At 46.7% G+C, this 20,461-nt stretch overlaps 1 protein-coding gene across 1 annotated transcript in view; it reads right to left on the bottom strand.

The window, feature by feature from the left end:
* Window positions 1-5,570: 5,570 nt before the first annotated feature.
* Window positions 5,571-20,461, bottom strand: part of DMBT1 (deleted in malignant brain tumors 1) — a 31,477-nt gene continuing 16,586 nt past the window's right edge. Inside the window, exons 11-20 of the mRNA XM_075424132.1 lie at window positions 17,934-18,247; window positions 13,290-13,614; window positions 11,261-11,818; window positions 11,026-11,067; window positions 10,268-10,579; window positions 8,324-8,501; window positions 7,799-8,010; window positions 7,382-7,554; window positions 6,482-6,870; window positions 5,571-5,856 (exon numbers count right to left, since the gene is read on the bottom strand). Of these exons, the coding sequence (XP_075280247.1) occupies window positions 5,571-5,856; window positions 6,482-6,870; window positions 7,382-7,554; window positions 7,799-8,010; window positions 8,324-8,501; window positions 10,268-10,579; window positions 11,026-11,067; window positions 11,261-11,818; window positions 13,290-13,614; window positions 17,934-18,247 (2,789 nt within the window). The remainder of the gene's footprint in view (window positions 5,857-6,481; window positions 6,871-7,381; window positions 7,555-7,798; window positions 8,011-8,323; window positions 8,502-10,267; window positions 10,580-11,025; window positions 11,068-11,260; window positions 11,819-13,289; window positions 13,615-17,933; window positions 18,248-20,461) is intronic.

Here is a 20,461-nt window from a genome sequence, read left to right as displayed (position 1 = left end):
AATTTCTACATCACAGCCTGTGACGAATCCACTTATTTCAGAAAGAAGAAGGAAAAATCTGCTTGGATGGGTACCAGGTGATTCAGGACAGACGAGGTGATCCAAGTGTTATTCTAGGAAATTAAAACAAATCTCATTCCCAGTGACCCTGCTGGGTCACTGACGAGTTTCCTCAGCTAGGCACGATTTCGTTAAAATATGCTCTTTGTGTCGTAGTTCTTGAGCCTGAGATAGAAAATCTCCTGAAACACAGAAACTGCTGTGAGAATCTGAGTATCTCCTTAGTTTTTCCTAGCTAAACTACCAAAACCAATAAAAATTAGATTAAAAAACCCCACGAAGACAAAAACTACCAAAATAAAGAGAAACAATTAAACAAGGAAAATATCCTGGTAACTTAAGGCATTTAACAGAAATTGTACAAAAAATTGTGCTTGGGTTCAGGGTTGCTGGACAGCAAAGGACTGCAATTCTTTGTATCTTGAACTAGCCACGAGTGAAGGGCAGTGGTGGGTTAGCCCCAAGAAATGCCTTTGCTGTTTCCTCGGAGTTTATCAAGCATGGCGGACAATTCAGCAATCCGTCTGCAGTGGCTGGCTGCCTGATCTCCCATTCAAGGTAGATTATAGTGCAATCCTATTAAAAAAGCTTGGTGAGTCTGATGGAGTTCTTAAAAAAAAAAAAATTATCAGTCAAGTGAAAGTGGTCTCCAGAGTACATTCGTATAGTTATTTAATTGGAATTTGGTGCATGCATTCAGTCTTAGGCATTAAAGGACAGCTAGGGCAGAACTGTGAGCAGAAGGCTATGCTTAACTGCTTAATTCAGCTTGATAGCAATGACTGTCTGTGGGCTTCTATGGCAAGACATGGAGAGAAAGTTATGAAAACAGAAAACTGTGTTTCTTGCCCATACCCTGCAAACCCAAATTAGCTATTTTTTTTTTAGTCTCAGTTACATAACAACCGGAAAACGAATCTACTTGTGAGCTATGGGATCCAGAAACAAAACAATATTTATTTATACCCCATTATAAATATTTTTATAGTGTGTTCCTGGGAAGGAGGACTACCAAGTTCAATTATCTGCTTCATACTCCAAAATTAGAATAGAAAGATAAACAGGACACCAAAACACAGGAAATTCAGCACACAAACAAGCAAACAAGAACTTTGTTTCTGAGCTTTGCTTTAACTGGAATTCTGGCCAAGTATGTTGCCTGACAACACTGGGAGAGGCACACTGGCAGGAACCCATATAGTCCATACAATGATATTTTACCGAAAAAGGTGTATGTATTTGAAACCAAATTGCTATGGATCCATTCTCTTTCCATGAAGAAACCTTATGTGCCGCTTCAGGGGAGTAGTTCAGGGATGTGCAGTTTCATCAGAGTTACAAACACTTGCAGCTACATGGTCTGGATATATGTGATGTCATTCAGTTATCATCCTCTCCCAGCAAAACTCTCCCTACATAGGTTTTCAAGGATTGCCAAAGGATCTTAGCATAACGTCCAAACGACATGTTTAGTTGGTGCTGAGATTGCTGGTGGAGTAGATACTGTTGAGTGAACAAGTATATACTACATGGTTGACTAGTGACAGACACACTAGGAAGAAATTAAATAGTCTAATACCAAAATCAGGCAGTTATTCAAAGCAAAAACCTGCTAGCTGATGGCTGCTATGTCTTCTCTGAGGGTGGAGGAGGTGACAACCACAAGCTCTAACCTCAGTCTACAGAGAGTTAATTTAAAAAGAGCAAAGGCAATGCCCAACACGTGCTCCTGGTTCTCAACATTATATTGTGTTTGCAGGCACCAGGCTTCACTATGTGGTTGGCATAACACTGATCCCATACAAAATGAAAGCACAAACAAACCAAACCAAAAAGCCAAATAAAAAATTTTAGTTTACATTTTGGTTTTAATTCTCTGTATTTTTAGCTAGGACATGAAAGGCAAATTTCCCAGACATTGCTTTTCATGTTTCCATGCACCAATGGTAAATGTTTATATGGGGTTCGGCTGTTTGCATTTCTAGCATATTTCAGCCTGCTGTGTGAGTGCACACAACACACTCTGAAAGGCTGCATAGGGCCTAAGAAGCCAAACCGCTCACAACCACAAAGCATAGAACCATGGTGAAAAAAATAATTTAAAAAATTTTATTGTGATCAGCAACCAAAAGTATTAAAAATTTAATAAACTTCTTCCTTCTGGAAAGGAGACTAAAAAAAGGTAGCTCTAGATTAGATATAAGCAAGAAATTCTTCACTCTGAGGGTGGTGAGGCCCTGGCACAGGTTGCTCAGAGAAGCTGTGGCTGCCCCCTCCCTGGCAGCGTTCAAGGCCAGGTTGAACGGGGCTCTGAGCAACCTCGTCTGGTGGAAGGAGTCCCTGCCCATGGCAGGGGGGATGGAGCGAGGTGATCTAGAAGGTCCCTTCCAACCCAAACCATTCTGTGATTCCAGCAAATGTCTTTCAACATTTAAATGATGTTTCATTGAGACCTGAAAAGTCTCCTGGCTAAGATTTGATCTCTTGGATGAGATTTACAGTGTTGTCAGGTTAGAGAGGCTTCCAATTGAGCTGACAAGACTTTAGATCAGATTGTGTGGTTCAGTGTTAAATATTGCAAACAAAACACCTCTAACAACTCAATATCTTTTGAATTTGGATTTATTTAATCTAGAGAAGTGAAAACTTAACCAATCAATCAGTCTTCATCTAGGTAAAATGCACCTAAAGAGAAAGGGGAGAAAATTATTCCCCATGGCCGGGAGGGACAGAGCAAGAATTAATGGGCTTGACCAACAACAGTGAAAACTAAGGATGGACATTGTGAAATGCCTTTTCAAAGGTGATGCTTATTTCAATAGTGAGTCTCTTTAGGCATGAGAAGAGATCGTCTAGACAAATTGGGGAAATGTCTGTTGGGAAGACGATGGACTGAGGTGGTGGTGCTGAGGGTGCAGATGAAGCTCCAGCTGATGTGCTTTTGATGCTCTGGGTGAGCAGCAATGCCCACGGCTGAGGAGGAGGAGGCACAGGTGTGGCTGGCTCGGAGGATGGAGACAGCAGCAGGAACCTAGCAGTTCTGTGAGAAACAGGCTGCGGTATTCGAGGGGAAAAGTGCCACAACGTGGAGCAAGAGGAAGGCCAGGGCTACAGCAGGTGTCTCAGGAGCAGGAGGTGGGTGTCATGAGGAGATAACAGAAACGGCAGCAGAGAAAAGAACAACAGTAGTTACACTAAAATGGTTGGGGAACTTTTTCTAGAACTCTCAGGGCACGATGATTTCTGTGCTCAATTGTTCTCAGTTTTGCAAATATGTCTGTCATCAATGAGGAACCAAGGAGGTTTTCAAGATCTTCCCCGTGAAGTCTCGAGATTTGTTTTACCTTTGCTGCTAGATTTTATATTATTTTTTTACCCACCCTTTACTTTTAACTCCATTAAAATGCCTTGCTGCAGCTGCGCACACAGAGTTGTGCCAAACACACAAAACAGAGGTGCCCCACACCTCTTCACAGCAGTACGTAGAAGCATCTCAAAATACAATCGATGGGAAGAAAGTCAAATATTGGAGGGAAAGCTTTCTCTCCAGTAACATGGAGAAACACACTGGCTGTAGAAGACAGTCATTCCTCACTGAAATGTAGGGGAAGATCCTGTCACCTTTCCTGAGGTCCTCACCTTTGGTGATGCAGTGGGAACCGCAGTGAATGTGGGGCCTGCTTGGATGGGAGAGGATGCTCAGGGACTCAGCCACTTGCTTTGGAGGGAACACAGCAGTGGGGGAAATGCGGATAGACGGCTCCTTAGGATTCCCCTGAACAACGTGGGTCATTTTGGTTTTTTTATGTGAGACCCAGAAAGAAGCAACAGAAACCAAAAGAAAAGGCATTTCTGAATCAAGAGTTGGCAATACGGCTTCCTAGGGGTGGGTATTTTCTGTACATTTGCTTGTGCAGAAAGAAAAAGTATTAGCTCTTTCCTTCTGCAACCCACATTAAGATATTTAGAAATTGCCTATGTAGTATTTCAGAAGCAGGGGCTCGATCCATTACTTGGCAAATTTTTAATCCAGCAGGCCACACACTTCAACACAGTAAAGCATTCATTTCTATTTTAATCACAGAGACATTAATTTGAAAGACAAAATAGAATTACTGCTTTGTAAACATTCTTTTGATTTTAAATTACGCTGATCATATAACAGATTACTTTAGCTTGGAAATCTCTGCATTTTATAAATAGGCACAGATCCTTTATTGTTTCTATGAGAAATTTAGCATTAAAAACAATGCTTTAAGTTATTAGAATATTGTATAGCCACAATTCCAGATGCCATGGTAAGATCAATATTTGTATTTCCTTTCCAGACATGATCTACTACTTCTCCCCAAATTAAATCTTCTTCCCTTTTAAGAAACCTTGAAATATTTATGTATACCTCATTTGTATTTTCTCTCCAGCTCCCTAAATTTCCAGGCATTAGATAAAAGGTTTTAGAAGGATTCAAGAAGAGAATTAAAGAGGAGAAAATTGATAAAATGATTGGAACAAACAATGCGTGACATGAATGTTGAGATTATTTCTTAATAATTTAAGAAGTCTTAGGATTACAAAGGTATTCTAAAGCATTGAAACATGCTAGGATTCATGGTAGATAGAGATATCACAGCTTCTTACAAACAACACATACATGACTGGTCAGTGAAATATTTTGGGGGCTCATAATATGTGACTTTTGCCCTGTAGTCATTTAGTGGTTGATGCTGGCCTTTGATCTCCCATGTGAAAGTGGTTTCTTCAGTGCAGGTCTCGCAAGAAAACCGGCAAGAACGAAAACGACAACTGCCAAGATGGCGACAGCAGCAATGACCGGCGGGGGGGGATTGTCAGCAGCAGCGGGAACTGCCTGGGGAGGAGGCACAGAAGAGTCCAGCCCTGCGAGCGAAGGCAGAGGGGGTTTGGTCTCAGTGCATTACAAATCAGGGCACAAAGAGCTGCCTCAGCAAAAGGGATGGTTCCTAGATGGGGGGTTGGGCTAGAGGACTTTGAAAGGTCCCTTCCAACCCAAAACATTCTATGATCCTATAATTCTAGATCAGAGTCAAAAAGAAACCAACTTCTTAGTTTCATTGCTTTGAACTATTTGAACAGGCTTTACATTGGCAGGGATGACAACTTAACCAAGCAAACTTCGCAAGCAGAAGACAACTGAGGGAACTGAATGTTTCTCAAGAAGACTGGGAGTTTTCTCCCAGCTGGTCATGATGTTACACAATCAGATTGGAGCTAATTAGTTCAATGGAGATATAGCAGTGAAATGGGTTACATGCTACCTCTCCTTTGGGACATCCAAAACAGTGGTACTTTTTATACCCGCAGGTGAAAATAGGGGGTTTGCAAGGAGTTGAAAGAAGACATTTGTAGACATTTGGATCAGCCAAACAATCCCTTCCTTTTTATGGTGGAGTTAGCAAAAGCAGATGTCAGAAGTGCAGAGCTATGGCTTTTCATGAAGCCCTGAGCAGACTTAAAGTAAATATGAGAGACATTTATTCGACTTTACCAGTGTTCCTACTCTGAGCATCCCCTTCTCGAAGCTGAAGTGGTCCAACAACCACTTTCACTTTTTCCTCGGCAGAACTTGTATCTCTCTTGGACCTGCTAAGACAGCCCTGGTAGCAGCGGGAGGAGAAGTCCCCGAGGCGGCACACCGCCAGCTCACACCGCAGGTAGACTAACGTATGGCGGCTCATGAACTCAAAGGCGTTAAATTTGAACCGAGCCAAGTAGCTGTACGGGGAGTTGTATGTGGCATAGGAATTATCTCTAACACATCTAGAAAGAAACAAGAAAGAGAATTAGTGCTCATAGACTCACACATGTACATTCCTGAAAAAATACAATAGATTAAAATGAATTTATATCATAGCCAGGTGCAAAGAACACAAATGGATAAAAATGCAACTTGTATGGTATAATATAATCTTTATAAGTATAGACTTCCCTAAGTCCTATGAAGCAGCTAGATCATTGACAACTCTTTTTTTTCCAAGAGAAGACGACTATAAGTGGTGAAGAGGGGAGAACAGACTTTTACTAACGTCTGTGCTATATGAGGCATAAGAAAATGGGTCTAATGCTTGGCCTGGTTTTACTAAAATGTTTAACACCTAGGACAATAGATTCCTGCTGTCAATTTTCACCATCTCCTCTCCTCTCCTCTACCTCAGTCCCACTACTTTGAGTTTTGGATGTACGTCAAGGATGAAGAAAGTGAAACAAAATGCTAGTAAGGTCTAAAGGTGATTTCGTATTTCCAGGCTCATGCTGTAAAAACAAAAAATCAAAGACTCCTTTTAACAGTCTGTTGATAATGAAGTCTGAATGAATTCACATTGTTTTAAATACATGCAGAAAGGGTTTTACAGCTATGCTTCTAATGATTTGAGAAAGCTCTTACCCATTCTTGATTATGTAATAGGCCAGAGAGTTAAAATCAAGAGGATCGGGTGATGCCACACAGGTGTCCACAAACACGTTCAGTTCTCTGTCAGAGCTGTGAAGATAAGCTTGAACATACAAATCCTGGTTCAAGTCAATGTAGTATGGAGAGCGGTGCACTTGCACTGAGAATGATGAGGAATCGTAGAAAGTGAGGTTCATGTCGTATCTTCCAAACTGATTTTCGTTCACATCGACAGTATCCTCAGCAACATACATTACTTGCATCCATGTGTTCTGTAGCATTTTGCAACTGATGTGTAAGTGGATATCCTTTTTCCTCCTGATTACGTGCTCAGAAGACGTAACTTTGATGATGTTGGAATAATTGATTGTATCATTGTTCTCCTGTTTAACATGTAATTTGGAGTGAGGAATTGCATTTTTGTCATGCTCTAAGCTTTGATAGAGTAATAGGCAATTTAAAAATGTAGATTTAAACTCTTTAAACCAAGAAGCTCGAAGTTGGTCTTTTCTGCTCACACATTGTAAATAAACTTGCAGAAGTATGTAATTAAACAGAAATCAGTGGAGAAAAACTCTTAGTTAAAAGCAAGGCAGAGCCAACTCATTGAACATCTACGCAAAACACCAGTCATGTAATACACAGTCCTGCCAGAGCTGCGTGGCACTTAAAATACTACTTCTACTTTGAATCGCAGAAAGTTCATGTAACTTCTTCCTATGCTTTCCTCCCTCGAAGCTCATTTCTATGAAGCATGGGGATTCCCTGAGGTGTGGAAAGTTAAAAGTCTCCGGGTCTCATTGGTTCACTTCCTAGCACTGTGGGCCATAATGGCCTTCCATAACTCTTTTCAAAGTGGATCTTGTAAATCAGTGTGCACAACAGTAAACATACCTCTCGTATCGTCCCACAGCCATTGTAGGGAATGTTGAATATAACCTCACGTGACGTGACTGTGGGTGTGCAGCGACTGTCGTTCAGGGTGACCATCTGCACCAAGTAACCTTGAGACTGGAGATAGTCTCTGCTAACCACAGCATGCATGTAGTCTGGCAAGCACAGAAGGGCTGGTATAAGGAGAAGATACAATATATTAGTGACTTCCGCAATTTGTCAATGATTAAAGGTTGTAATTGAACCAAATACTGGTTTCTTCATAATTTAGGAGGTAGACAGTTCACACATCAACCCGTCATATTTCACACGCATAATTTTATTTCACTAACATCTTTAAATGTACACTAATATTTACTTTGCAAAAAAAATCAATAAACAAGATTGTCCATTGAGAAACACCAACCAGGAACTTACTAGTGTTATGATCTGCTGGAATGGAGGAGTAGTGAGCCTGAAACCCTCTGAAGGTGTATCTAGAATCACTGTGGAAGCGAACGGTCATCATGTTTGATGATGACACGTATGTGGGAAAGGAACCAGAGCAAAGTCTCCCAAGAAGAGGGGAAGAGTGTGGAGGCCCGTCATATACTTCAATGTAGTCATACTGGCATCTGCCACTTTGCATCCTGGTGAAGAAACGTCAGCACCTTGTCAAATGCGATTCAGAAACTCTGGTTTAACTGCCTAACATGTGATGAAATTTTTTTTCACATTAAAGTTTTCATGGCAGAGGTTTTATTCATTTTGTATGTAGGTGTAACAGAAAATTGTGAGCAGAAAATACTAGAGTAATGCAGATTTTGTTCTGGTCTTCAAGCTGCTGGATGCTGCTGGAGGTATCTTTAAAATTGGGAAGGTTGCCTGTTTTAAATAAGTTTTCAGACTTCTCGAGTAAGTTTTGACTTTGTTATTTGCCCAGGGAACCAAGGTTTTACTTACACAATATCTCTAAATGTGAGCATAACACGGAAATTGTTCTCTACTTGTATTTCCCACACACAGTCAGCATTGTTTGGATAACTTTCAGGGTAGAAGGGACTCTGCAGCATCCCAGAGGAATTTGAGATTGAGCCACCACAAAAATAAGACACTGTAGAAAGAAATGGAAGAGATTTTACTGACAGTAACCTCTACAACACTGTACTTGAGCTGTATATGTCTCATCCACCACTCCTGAAAAGCAGATCTTCTGCTGGCTGCAGATGATGTTCTGTATGGCCCAAACCAGATCAAATATTTTTTTTTTGCATTAGCTTTACTTTCATGTTGCATTTGTGATTCCCTGTCACATCCGTGGTGTCAGGCCACCCTCTTCAGGCTGGGCTGGTAACACCTTGATGCTTTCTGCTCTAGTCTGTCCTTTCTGCAGTTGGGATCAGGTTCTTGGAGGTGTCATGACAGCCAAAATGGAAGCTCATTACTGAACAGACAGCATCCCCTCAGTTACTCTGCTGCTTTTCTTTATTCCTCTAAGGACTTTGGAGGATGAGAAAGTTGCAAGTCTTCTAGGAAACTCTGTAATTTTATGGTCTCAGACTGAAATAAGCACTCCGGGCTGCTGGGCCAAATCTTAAATACTTCTTGTTTCTCCTGTAAGTGTAGCTGAAAAAGCTTTCATGTTCCTGCCAGCATGAATGACATTTAATTCTTCTGTTAAACACAGAATAATCCTAAAAGTTTCCCTATAGCAAGGTGAGCACAAGCTCTGAAATTCATTCCTATGCCATATGCCAAAAATAAGGTAACACCCTCCCTGTCTTATGTTCCCGCACAGTGATACCCTGCAGTGCAGCACACTCCTCCCCGCCTCAGGATTTTGGGATTCTTGGGCTATCCCAAGCTTGGGAGCATCAGCTGTACCCAGACACTGCCCCTTCCCCTGATCAGACTGGACGGGCTTTCAGGCACCTTCACTTTTGTGCTATCTTCTACTGTGAATAGTCACAATCTAAAACCAATAACTGCTTTCTAATAGAAAAATAATGGGCTGAAGACCATAACAGCTCTAGTCAGCAGAAAAGCCGAATATTACCCATTGCACACAATTTCTCTGATAAATGACCTATGACTCTGAATGCAAATAGAGAACATTTCAATTAAACCGGTAGAGTTTTGAAAAAGAAGCTGCGTCTTTTAAGGAGACTCTAGAGGAAGACAGATTAAGTTACACCATCAGGGAAGAGGATAAAGGCAAAGATGGAAAAAGAAAAATTCAGAAGAAAAGGTGATTTATGAGTGCTGTATAGAAATCATAACAATAAGGAAACTGTATCATGCACAAAAAAAGTTAATGTCAATAAAATAAAACTGTGCATGTAGTCCTGGCATGCTTTAAAGTTATTGCCCTTTAGATCTTCAGTTCTGAACACAGTACCTACGCCACCCTGCCAATATTGATGGAAGTGGTTAAAAGTTAGAGATTTAGACAACACTTTCTAAGCCTTGACACAGCTGAAGACCTCAGTGAGGAAATTGTTTGCCCACAGCCAACCAACATAACTGCAAAATAAATATCACTGAAATGCAAGGGGATATCACAGCCTGCCTAGGAGTCTTCATGCAAGTTAAAAGTCATATTCCCATAGAAACAAAAATAAACTTTAAAAAAGCCCTACAGGGAGACAGCCCACAAATAACAAAGGTGAGAAGAACCACAGAAGAGCATTACCTGATGAAGGTGTTGGGGTGGCCAGACGAGCTGTGCGTGTGGGGGAAGAAAAGCCACAAGTGAGAAGTGTTCGTCAGAAGAAAGGTGCTGGGGTACTGACATGGCCCCACCTTGAGGCATAGGGTACCACGAAGATGATTATGGTTAGGAGGGGATGGGGACGTGGGAGACCATGAGCTCCACAGCAGAGCCGTTGGCCTCTACTGCCCACGCACCTGCACAGATGACGCTGGCATCCTCCCAGTGCCCGCAGTTGTGCACGCCCCAGCCACGGTGGCTGCACGTCTGGAGGGAGGTCTCGTCCCCCAGGCACCGCACGTCATCCAGGAAGACGGGTCCGGAACCGGGGCCAAAATACGCGCTGCCCGGGGCGGCCATGGGCTGGCCGCAGCCCAGCTGCTGGCACACCACCCGGGCGTCCGGCAGGTCCCACCAGTCGTCACACACCGTCCCCCAGCTGCTGCCATTGTAGAGCTCCACACGGCCCTCGCAGCTGTTGCTGCCGCCGACCAGCCGCAGGCGGGGTCCTGGGGGGAGGCAATCGGTCAGGATCCCTCCAGCCGCTCACCTGCGGTCCCCAGCTCCACGAATGTTTTTGGGATTTGGCCATGGTGACCGTGAGCTGGGCTTTTGTAGACCCAACAGGAGCAGGGGAGGGCAGTGGCCAAGCAAAGCCCCAGTGGTGCAGAGAGCAGATGCATGGTGTGCTGAGAGGTGCTGGGGAACTGTGAAGGGTGCGTGGTGGCAGAGGTGCTCAGGGCCCTGTGGTATTTGGAGAAAAATCCTTTGGATGCCTCGAGTATCGCCCACCCCCTGACGGGAACCACTCATACACCCAGGAGATGTCGCAGATAGAGTGGAGCAGCAGCCGTGTGCCGGACATACTCAGGCCAGCCCGTCCCTGCTGCATTCCTCTTGTGCTGGGCTGGGGCTTGTTGCAAGGCTGGGAACAGGCTGGTGGGGCACGAATTACCTTCTGTGTCCAGCTGCTCAGCAGGAGATGTTGGATGTGGAGCTGCAAAGAAGAAGAGAGTGTGAATGAAAGGGTGATGAATGCAGCAGGCTCATGGCGATGGCCATGGAAAAGTATGACTACAGCACTACTGGGTATCAAAAATGTGGGGCTCTTTCCTGCCACCCCTCAAGCGGACACCAGCCTAAAGTGTCCGCAGTGTTGCCCCAGCCTTCCCATGCTGTGATCCCGCAACCCTGCTCTTTGCCACCACACCAAGCATCTACTCCTGCAAGTGTGGAGAACCTCCTGTGCCCTCCGTGTGCAGAATTGGGGCTTTTATATGACCCGTGCTTCCAGGACCAGGCAGCAAAGGTCCCCAAGCCCACCTCTGTTGCCCAGCTCTGCTGAGGGAGGTAAGTACGGCTGCTCCCAGGGGAGGGCAATGAAAGGTGCCCAGTGGGATCTGCAGCAGAGCCGTTGGCCTCTGTTGCCCACGCACCTGCACAGATGACGCTGGCGTCCTCCCAGTGCCTGCAGTTGTGCACGCCCCAGCCACGGTGGCTGCACGTCTGGAGGGAGGTCTCATCCCCCAGGCACCGCACGTCGTCCAGGAAGATGGGCCCGGAACCAGGGCCAAAAAGCGCGCTGCCTGGGGCGGCTGTGGGGTGGCCGCAGCCCAGCTGCTGGCACACCACCCGGGCGTCCGGCAGGTCCCACCAGTCGTCGCACACCGTCCCCCAGCTGCTGCCGTTGTAGAGCTCCACACGGCCCTCGCAGCTGTTGCTGCCGCCGACCAGCCGCAGGCGGGGTCCTGGGGGGAGGCACTGGGTCAGGGTCCCTCCAGCCGCTCACCTGCGGTCCCCAGCTCCACGAATGTTTTTGGGATTTGGCCATGGTGACCGTGAGCTGGGCTGTTGCAGACCCAACAGGAGCAGGGGAGGGCAGAAAACCCCTTTATATGCCTCGAGCGTTGCCCATCCCCTGACGGGAACCACTCATGCACCCAGGAGATGTCATGACAGAGGGGATCAGCAGCAATGTGTCAGGCACACTGAGGCCAGCCCATCCCTGCTGCATTCCTCTTGAGCTGGGCTGGGGCTCGTTGCAAGGCTGGGAACAGGCTGGTGGAGAATGAATTACCTTCTGTGTCCAGCTGCTCAGCAGGAGATGTTGGATGTGGAGCTGCAAGGAAGAAGAGAGTGTGAATGAAAGGGTGACGAATGCAGCAGGCTCATGGCGATGGCCATGGAAAAGTATGACTATAGCACTAATGGGTATCAAGAGTGTGGGTCTCTTTCCTGCCACCCCTCAAGCAGACACCAGCCTGATGTATCCCCAGTGATACCCTGCCGTGATCCTGCAACCCTGCTCTTTGCCACCATGCCAAGCATCTACTCCTGCAAGTGTGGAGAGCCTGCTGTGCCCTCCGCGTGCAAAACTGGGGCTTTTGTATTACCCATGCTTCCAGCATCAGGCAGCAAAGGTCCCCAAGCTCACCTCTGTTCCCCAGTTCTGCCGAGGGAGGTAAGTATGGCCGCTCCCAGGGGAGGGCACTGAAAGGCACCTGGTGGGATCTGCTGGTGCCTGGGGCCCTGGGGAATGTGCAGAAAACCCTTTTGTGCACTTTGAGAGTCACCCATCCCCTGATGGGAACCACTCATGCACCCAGGAGATGTCATGACATAGGGGAGCAGCAGCCATGTGCCGGGCACACTCAGGCCAGCCTGTCCTGCTGCATTCCTCTTGTGCTGGGCTGGGGCTTGTTGCAAGGCTGGGAACAGGCTGGTGGGGCACGAATTACCTTCTGTGTCCAGCTGCTCAGCAGGAGATGTTGGATGTGGAGCTGCAAAGAAGAAGAGAGTGTGAATGAAAGGGTGATGAATGCAGCAGGCTCATGGCGATGGCCATGGAAAAGTATGACTACAGCACTAATGGGTATCAAAAATGTGGGGCTCTTTCCTGCCACCCCTCAAGCGGACACCAGCCTAAAGTGTCCGCAGTGTTGCCCCAGCCTTCCCATGCTGTGATCCCGCAACCCTGCTCTTTGCCACCACACCAAGCATCTACTCCTGCAAGTGTGGAGAGCCTCCTGTGCCCTCCGTGTGCAGAATTGGGGCTTTTATATGACCCGTGCTTCCAGGACCAGGCAGCAAAGGTCCCCAAGCCCACCTCTGTTGCCCAGCTCTGCTGAGGGAGGTAAGTACGGCTGCTCCCAGGGGAGGGCAATGAAAGGTGCCCAGTGGGATCTGCAGCAGAGCCGTTGGCCTCTGTTGCCCACGCACCTGCACAGATGACGCTGGCGTCCTCCCAGTGCCTGCAGTTGTGCACGCCCCAGCCACGGTGGCTGCACGTCTGGAGGGAGGTCTCATCCCCCAGGCACCGCACGTCGTCCAGGAAGATGGGCCCGGAACCGGGGCCAAAAAGCGCGCTGCCTGGGGCGGCTGTGGGGTGGCCGCAGCCCAGCTGCTGGCACACCACCCGGGCGTCCGGCAGGTCCCACCAGTCGTCGCACACCGTCCCCCAGCTGCTGCCGTTGTAGAGCTCCACACGGCCCTCGCAGCTGTTGCTGCCGCCGACCAGCCGCAGGCGGGGTCCTGGGGGGAGGCACTGGGTCAGGGTCCCTCCAGCCGCTCACCTGCGGTCCCCAGCTCCACGAATGTTTTTGGGATTTGGCCATGGTGACCGTGAGCTGGGCTGTTGCAGACCCAACAGGAGCAGGGGAGGGCAGAAAACCCCTTTATATGCCTCGAGCGTTGCCCATCCCCTGACGGGAACCACTCATGCACCCAGGAGATGTCATGACAGAGTGGATCAGCAGCAATGTGTCAGGCACACTGAGGCCAGCCCATCCCTGCTGCATTCCTCTTGAGCTGGGCTGGGGCTCGTTGCAAGGCTGGGAACAGGCTGGTGGGGCACGAATTACCTTCTGTGTCCAGCTGCTCAGCAGGAGATGTTGGATGTGGAGCTGCAAGGAAGAAGAGAGTGTGAATGAAAGGGTGACGAATGCAGCAGGCTCATGGCGATGGCCATGGAAAAGTATGACTATAGCACTAATGGGTATCAAGAGTGTGGGTCTCTTTTCTGCCACCCCTCAAGCAGGCACCAGCCTGATGTATCCCCAGTGATACCCTGCCGTGATCCTGCAACCCTGCTCTTTGCCACCATGCCAAGCATCTACTCCTACAAGTGTGGAGAGCCTGCTGTGCCCTCCGCGTGCAAAACAGGGGCTTTTGTATTACCCATGCTTCCAGCATCAGGCAGCAAAGGTCCCCAAGCTCACCTCTGTTCCCCAGCTCTGCCGAGGGAGGTAAGTATGGCCGCTCCCAGGGGAGGGCACTGAAAGGCACCTGGTGGGATCTGCTGGTGCCTGGGGCCCTGGGGAATGTGCAGAAAACCCTTTTGTGCACTTTGAGAGTCACCCATCCCCTGACGGGAACCACTCATGCACCCAGGAGATGTCATGACATAGGGGAGCAGCAGCAATGTGCCGGGCACACTCAGGCCAGCCCGTCCCTGCTGCATTCCTCTTGTGCTGGGCTGGGGCTTGTTGCAAGGCTGGGAACAGGCTGGTGGGGCACGAATTACCTTCTGTGTCCAGCTGCTCAGCAGGAGATGTTGGATGTGGAGCTGCAAGGAAGAAGAGAGTGTGAATGAAAAGGTGATGAATGCAGCAGGTTCACGGCAATGGCCATGACCATTGGAAAGCAATGGTGGAGCAGTAATGGGTATCAAGAATGTGGGGCTCTTTCCTGCCACCCCTCAAGCAGACACCAGCCTAAAGTGTCCGCAGTGTTGCCCCAGCCTCCCCATGCTGTGATCCCGCAACCCTGCTCTTTGCCACCACACCAAGCATCTACTCCTGCAAGTGTGGAGAGACTCCTGTGCCCTCCGCGTGCAAAACTGGGGCTTTTGTATTACCCATGCTTCCAGCATCAGGCAGCAAAGGTCCCCAAGCTCACCTCTGTTCCCCAGCTCTGCCGAGGGAGGTAAGTATGGCCGCTCCCAGGGGAGGGCACTGAAAGGCACCTGGTGGGATCTGCTGGTGCCTGGGGCCCTGGGGAATGTGCAGAAAACCCTTTTGTGCACTTTGAGAGTCACCCATCCCCTGACGGGAACCACTCATGCACCCAGGAGATGTCATGACATAGGGGAGCAGCAGCCATGTGCCGGGCACACTCAGGCCAGCCCGTCCCTGCTGCATTCCTCTTGTGCTGGGCTGGGGCTTGTTGCAAGGCTGGGAACAGGCTGGTGGGGCACGAATTACCTTCTGTGTCCAGCTGCTCAGCAGGAGATGTTGGATGTGGAGCTGCAAGGAAAAAGAGAGTATGAACCCTGTAGTCCCCAGAAGGGCCCCTCCAGCAGGGAGCCTGCATGGTTGCTGTCAGGCCAGGGAAGGGTCTGGTAGCATCAATTACCTGTTGAATAAGGCCAGTGTGATATGGACACTGGAGCTACGGATGCAAGTAAGAGTTTGGTGTCAATGAAAAATGCTCTGAACACAGTAACTGCGTGTCATGCACCTTGAAGTAGCCTGTGTTCATGGAGCCCCTGTCCTATGGCACTTCATGTAATGTAGAGGTCTTTAATTGAAAAGACCATTGTGACTTCTCTGTTTCATACAGCCACGTCTTCTCTCTGGAGGTACCACATGCCCATGGAAGTCTAACTTGCAATATGAAATGTTTGGTGCAGCACCTTTGTCTCTTCCAGTCAAATCCCAACTCCCAGAGCATGTGTAGGAAATAGCTATGGTACCACCCATGCAGGAACCGAATGGGCAAAGGCAGAATGATCCCCCGTTGCAATCCCCCCCATTTGCAGTGAAAGGAAATCCCTCCCTGAACAGTTTCCTTCATCAGCAATGGCTACAGAGATCCCAGCCCTAAGTCCCCAGGTTTACCAGCTATCCTCCTTGCTCTGCTTGCATCTTCACTGTGCACTTGGGTGCCAGGAATGGCCTAACCTGAGTGGCCCAGGGATGGGAGACTGCCTCTAGTGCAATCAGATCTGGGACGGACATCAGGGACATGAAGGACATTAGTGAGCTGACAGTGGACAGGGTTACCTGGTGTGCTCCCCTCTTCTGTGGTAGCCGTTGTTGCTGTGGTGGTTGTCTCTGCTAGGGAGGTTGTTGGTGGTGTGGTGGTTGTGTCTGCTAAGAGTGTTGTGTCCACTGTGGGGCTGGTTAATGCTGTTGTGATTGTCTCCAAAGGGAACCTCATGTCCACTGGGAGGGTTATTGGTGTTGTGATAGTCGTCTGTGCTACAGAGGTCATTGGTGCTGCGGCAGTTGTCTCCTCTATGGAGGTTGTCTCCGCTATATGGGATGCCTCCAGTGTCGAAGCTACTGGCGCTGTGGAGGTCGTCAACACTGTAGTCTCTCCTGTGAATATGGAAGAAAACGGTCATCCATATGAGGACCATGCTTGTGCAATGGATACATCCATGTGTTAGTTACAAGCCCAGTTCCTCCACAAGGAAGTGAAATTAGCCTGAAGGCATACTCCATCTTGGCTGAGGTCCACAGAGAGAATAGAGGTGGGTAACAGCCAATGGAAAATTTTTCTTGAAAGTGGTATTTGCAGAAGGTGACAGTAGGGAAAGGTACTGATGTGGCACCTGCTCGCAGCCACAGAACACCATGGCCCAGGCACAGCCAAAGGCTGTCTTCTGCAGACTCCTGCCATGAAGTCAGGAGCTGAAGAGTTTCTGGCAGCAGCAGGGCTTGAACCTATCACCATCGTGGATGCCCTTCTGCAGAGGCTCAGGTCATCCCCAGGAGCAGCCTGCGCAGTGGTCTTGCTGTGGTGCTTGGCGCAAGGTCAGGAGTGGAACAGTCCAGCATGAATTACCTGTTGAGTACAGCCAGTCTCCCGTAGGCACTGGACCTAGGAACACCAGCAAGAAATAAACGGCACTTAAAAAGACACTGATCACAGCATGTGTATAGTACTAGAGGTCTCGGAGCAAGTTCTGTTGTTTTTTTCTAAGTGCAAATCACTGATGAAGCTACCATTTCCTTCTTGCATGAATTCAGGTCTCTAGGCTCTTCCTCTTCTAGGAACTGTGGAAAACTGCAATATATATATAAAACACGTGACCAATCTGTTGTTGGTTAGTGATGTGTCAGTGCAGGTTATCTATTGTTAATATAGGAGAAAATAACACAAGTGAACTACCTTTTCTTGGGTGAAAGTAAAATCAGAAAACAGCAAGGGGACAGAGGTACTCAAACTGAATGTGTATTTGTAAAGGAGAAGAATATTAATGGACCTAAACTTGAAGGAAACCTGGAAAAATACAGAAACAATGTAAAGTGAGTTGTCACCTACGGCAGTCTGGGTTGTGACTGTGAAGTTATTACTGCCCATAACGAATGCCTTAAGGCTTGCAAGAATATGAGTTTCACCTAAACCCATTCCTCCCTGATGAACACTGCCTATCAGACGTAGCTTTGCCTCTAATTCCGACTTGTTTCCTTATGCTCTTTGTCACTGGTGGGTGATTAGACAGACTAGAAGTTCTGCATATTTCAATGCATATCTGATCCATGGGGGTTTCAATTACTTTGCATGGAGTGTGAGCAAGCACAGTTTGTATAGCCCCCTAGTGAGAAAAATATGAGTCTGTGCTGGCTCTGCAGGGTCAGCAGAGTGAAAAGACGGGGTTACTGGAATCAGGCTCTGCATCCTGAGAACAGGCCTTTTCAGACGGAGTGTGCCCTTGCACAGATAAAATATTCTTCATAATAAAGTAGAAAGAAAGATTAGACATATATCTGGTATGTCTGGTATAGCTTTCCACCATGAGTCTTGAGTGAATGAAATGTTATCTCAGGAGGAGAGTGTCTACACACCCCCATGCTGACACATGTGTATTGAGTGTAATTTATAGCAAAAGTATATAGAAAAGAAAAAAGTGACAGCACCTGAGCAGACAACACCAGCGTCTTCATAGTGGCGACAGTTGTGTATCCTCCATCCAGGGTGATTACAATGCGACAAGGAGACCTCAGTTCCGCTGCACTGCATGTTGTCCAGCAAGATATCACCCGAGCCTTGTCCAAAGTAAGCGCTTCCTGGAGCTGCAATGGCCTGGCCACATCCCAGCTGCCTGCACACAACCTGGGCGTCAGAAAGGTCCCAGAAGTCATCACAAACTGTCCCCAGCCGTCCTTTGTAATATAGCTCCACGCGACCTTCACATCGATGCCTGCCATTCACCAGCTGGAGATGGGTCTCTTTGGGAGAGAGGGAATTGAGCACACATACAGTCAGACAGATAAGCTGGAAGAGACCATAAGAAGTCTTCTATTCTGCCCTCTTGCCCCGTCATTCCTAGTAGGTGTGTTCCTAGCCCAGCATTAAACACCTGTGAGGACAGAGGCGATAGACACCATTATTCTTCCTGTCTTCTGAATCACAAAATCAGCTGCATATATTTCCTGCAACATTTCTGCAGAAAATTTAGGCAGCGGGCTGAACATAAATTGTTTCAGCAAGAAAGGGAACTTTTTAATCATAAGAAAAGCATTATTAAAATGAAGTGTTGAGGGCCAGGTTGGACGGGGCTTTGAGCAAAACCCAATCTAGTGAAAGGTGTCCCTGCCCATGGCAGGGGGGTTGGAACTAGATGATCTGTATGGTCCCTTCCAACCCAAACCATTCTGTGATGCTATGATTCTATGACAGCAGGAAAGCAAAGGAGAGAAAATGAATTTCAGTATCTGAATGAAATCTAAGCAAAACTGTATTAGGAATATAACAATAATTTTTTTTCACTTGTTAACAGGAAGAAAATTTCATGTTTTAAGAACACATTTCATGTTCATGTATTTCTTTTATTACTTCCTGTCAAAACATTTTATGCTAAAGAACAAGGAGATGTTGCAATTTGCATTGAATTCTGCTGGAATTTAGGACGTACAGCACAGCTTTCCTGCCCTCCACCTGTGTCTTATCAGAAATCTCTATGTGTAGCCCTTCTACATGATGTACAAAGCCTCTGCTGACCTGGGTGGAGGGGATCAAAGCAGAGCAGTGCCTCAAGAAGATCACCAAGCTTTCAGGGAGACAGCAAGATGCAGCTTGGACAGCCAAGACCATGGCTTTTTCCTAAACTTATGCTCATGGGGCTGCTACAGTGCTGCCATATAAAAATTACCAGGCAAATAAATTGCAGTTCACGAGGTATTATGTACTACGGAAGGACAGCAAGCAGTGACCTGCTTTACTTAAAAGGATGTCAGAATTAGGCCAAATGAATCCTTCAGAAAAACCACAGAATTCTGGAGAAAACATGTGCCATTCATTATTTTTCTCCCTGCTTTATGCAATTTAACTGGAATGCCTCTTCTTCCTCTAAATTTTTTACGATAATTTTAAGGACCTAGAGTCCACACATCGCAACCAAATCCTAGAATTTTTTAGAGTAATTTTAGTGGAAGAATTCCACTAAGTGTTGAACACAATGTATGGTGCTCTCAGTGGGATTATAAAAATTTCAGTAGGAATCCACTGGCTTTGTTTCTTATATGCCTGTAAAATGTAATTAGAGTTAGAAATAAACAAATACCTAATACCTTAGAATGTATACAGCTGATTACTGCATTTGTTCAGGCAAAACCCAGTTTCTTTTCAGTTTTAGTTAGCTTAGTTAGACATTCTGCAGTGAACAATATGAACATCCTGATTTTAGAGATCCATTTTTGGTGAATAAGTTTATTAAAGACTTTAACTTTATCACTTTAAAGAAGTGTAAGTGAGCAAATATATGTTGTAACTTAAGATTTACAGTATTTACACTTTGGAAATCAAAATATGCACACTGCACTTGTTATACTTTGCATTTCTGCCAAATGCATATTTAGCTTGTTATTAAACACTGAATAAGTCATCCAAAGCCAAACAACTCTAGGATGTTAAGGGCTCCAGGATTTCTTCACTGCTTCTGATTCTTTGTTGTTGGACTAGAAGAGCAGTCAAGGCAGTGCCCGAACAAAGTTTGTCCCTATTTGTGTGCACTTAACTGGCAGTCTGAAGGGAGAAGCCACAAAAGTGCCCCTTCACTTACATCTGATTTGTTTCTTCAAATATCTGCTTGGACAGGAACATTTTTGAACCACACTCCTAGGATTTTCAAGAAGCAAAACATCCAACTTGGCAAAAAATCAGGCTGGGATTAGGAAATTACGGCTGATCTAAACCCATTTTATTTGCTTTCATTCAGGGTCTGTCATCAGTGTGAGAGCATAACCATCAGCTGGGCAGGTAATTAGATAGGTTGCGTCCTGCCTCGCACTTTAAAGGTGTCAAAAAGACAAAAGCCTGTGACTGTACAAATATAGCACTTACTGTGACCCGGGAGGGAGAGGAAGGGTCTGGGGAATGAAGCCAAGAGCAGAGAGAAGAACTGCAGCAGCAAGACTAAGGTGGCTTATCACCAGGCAAGCAGA

This window comes from Opisthocomus hoazin, chromosome 6 (genome assembly GCF_030867145.1).
Source record: "Opisthocomus hoazin isolate bOpiHoa1 chromosome 6, bOpiHoa1.hap1, whole genome shotgun sequence".
Taxonomy (NCBI): Eukaryota; Metazoa; Chordata; class Aves; order Opisthocomiformes; family Opisthocomidae; genus Opisthocomus; species Opisthocomus hoazin.
This window is presented reverse-complemented; position numbering and strand designations above follow the sequence as displayed.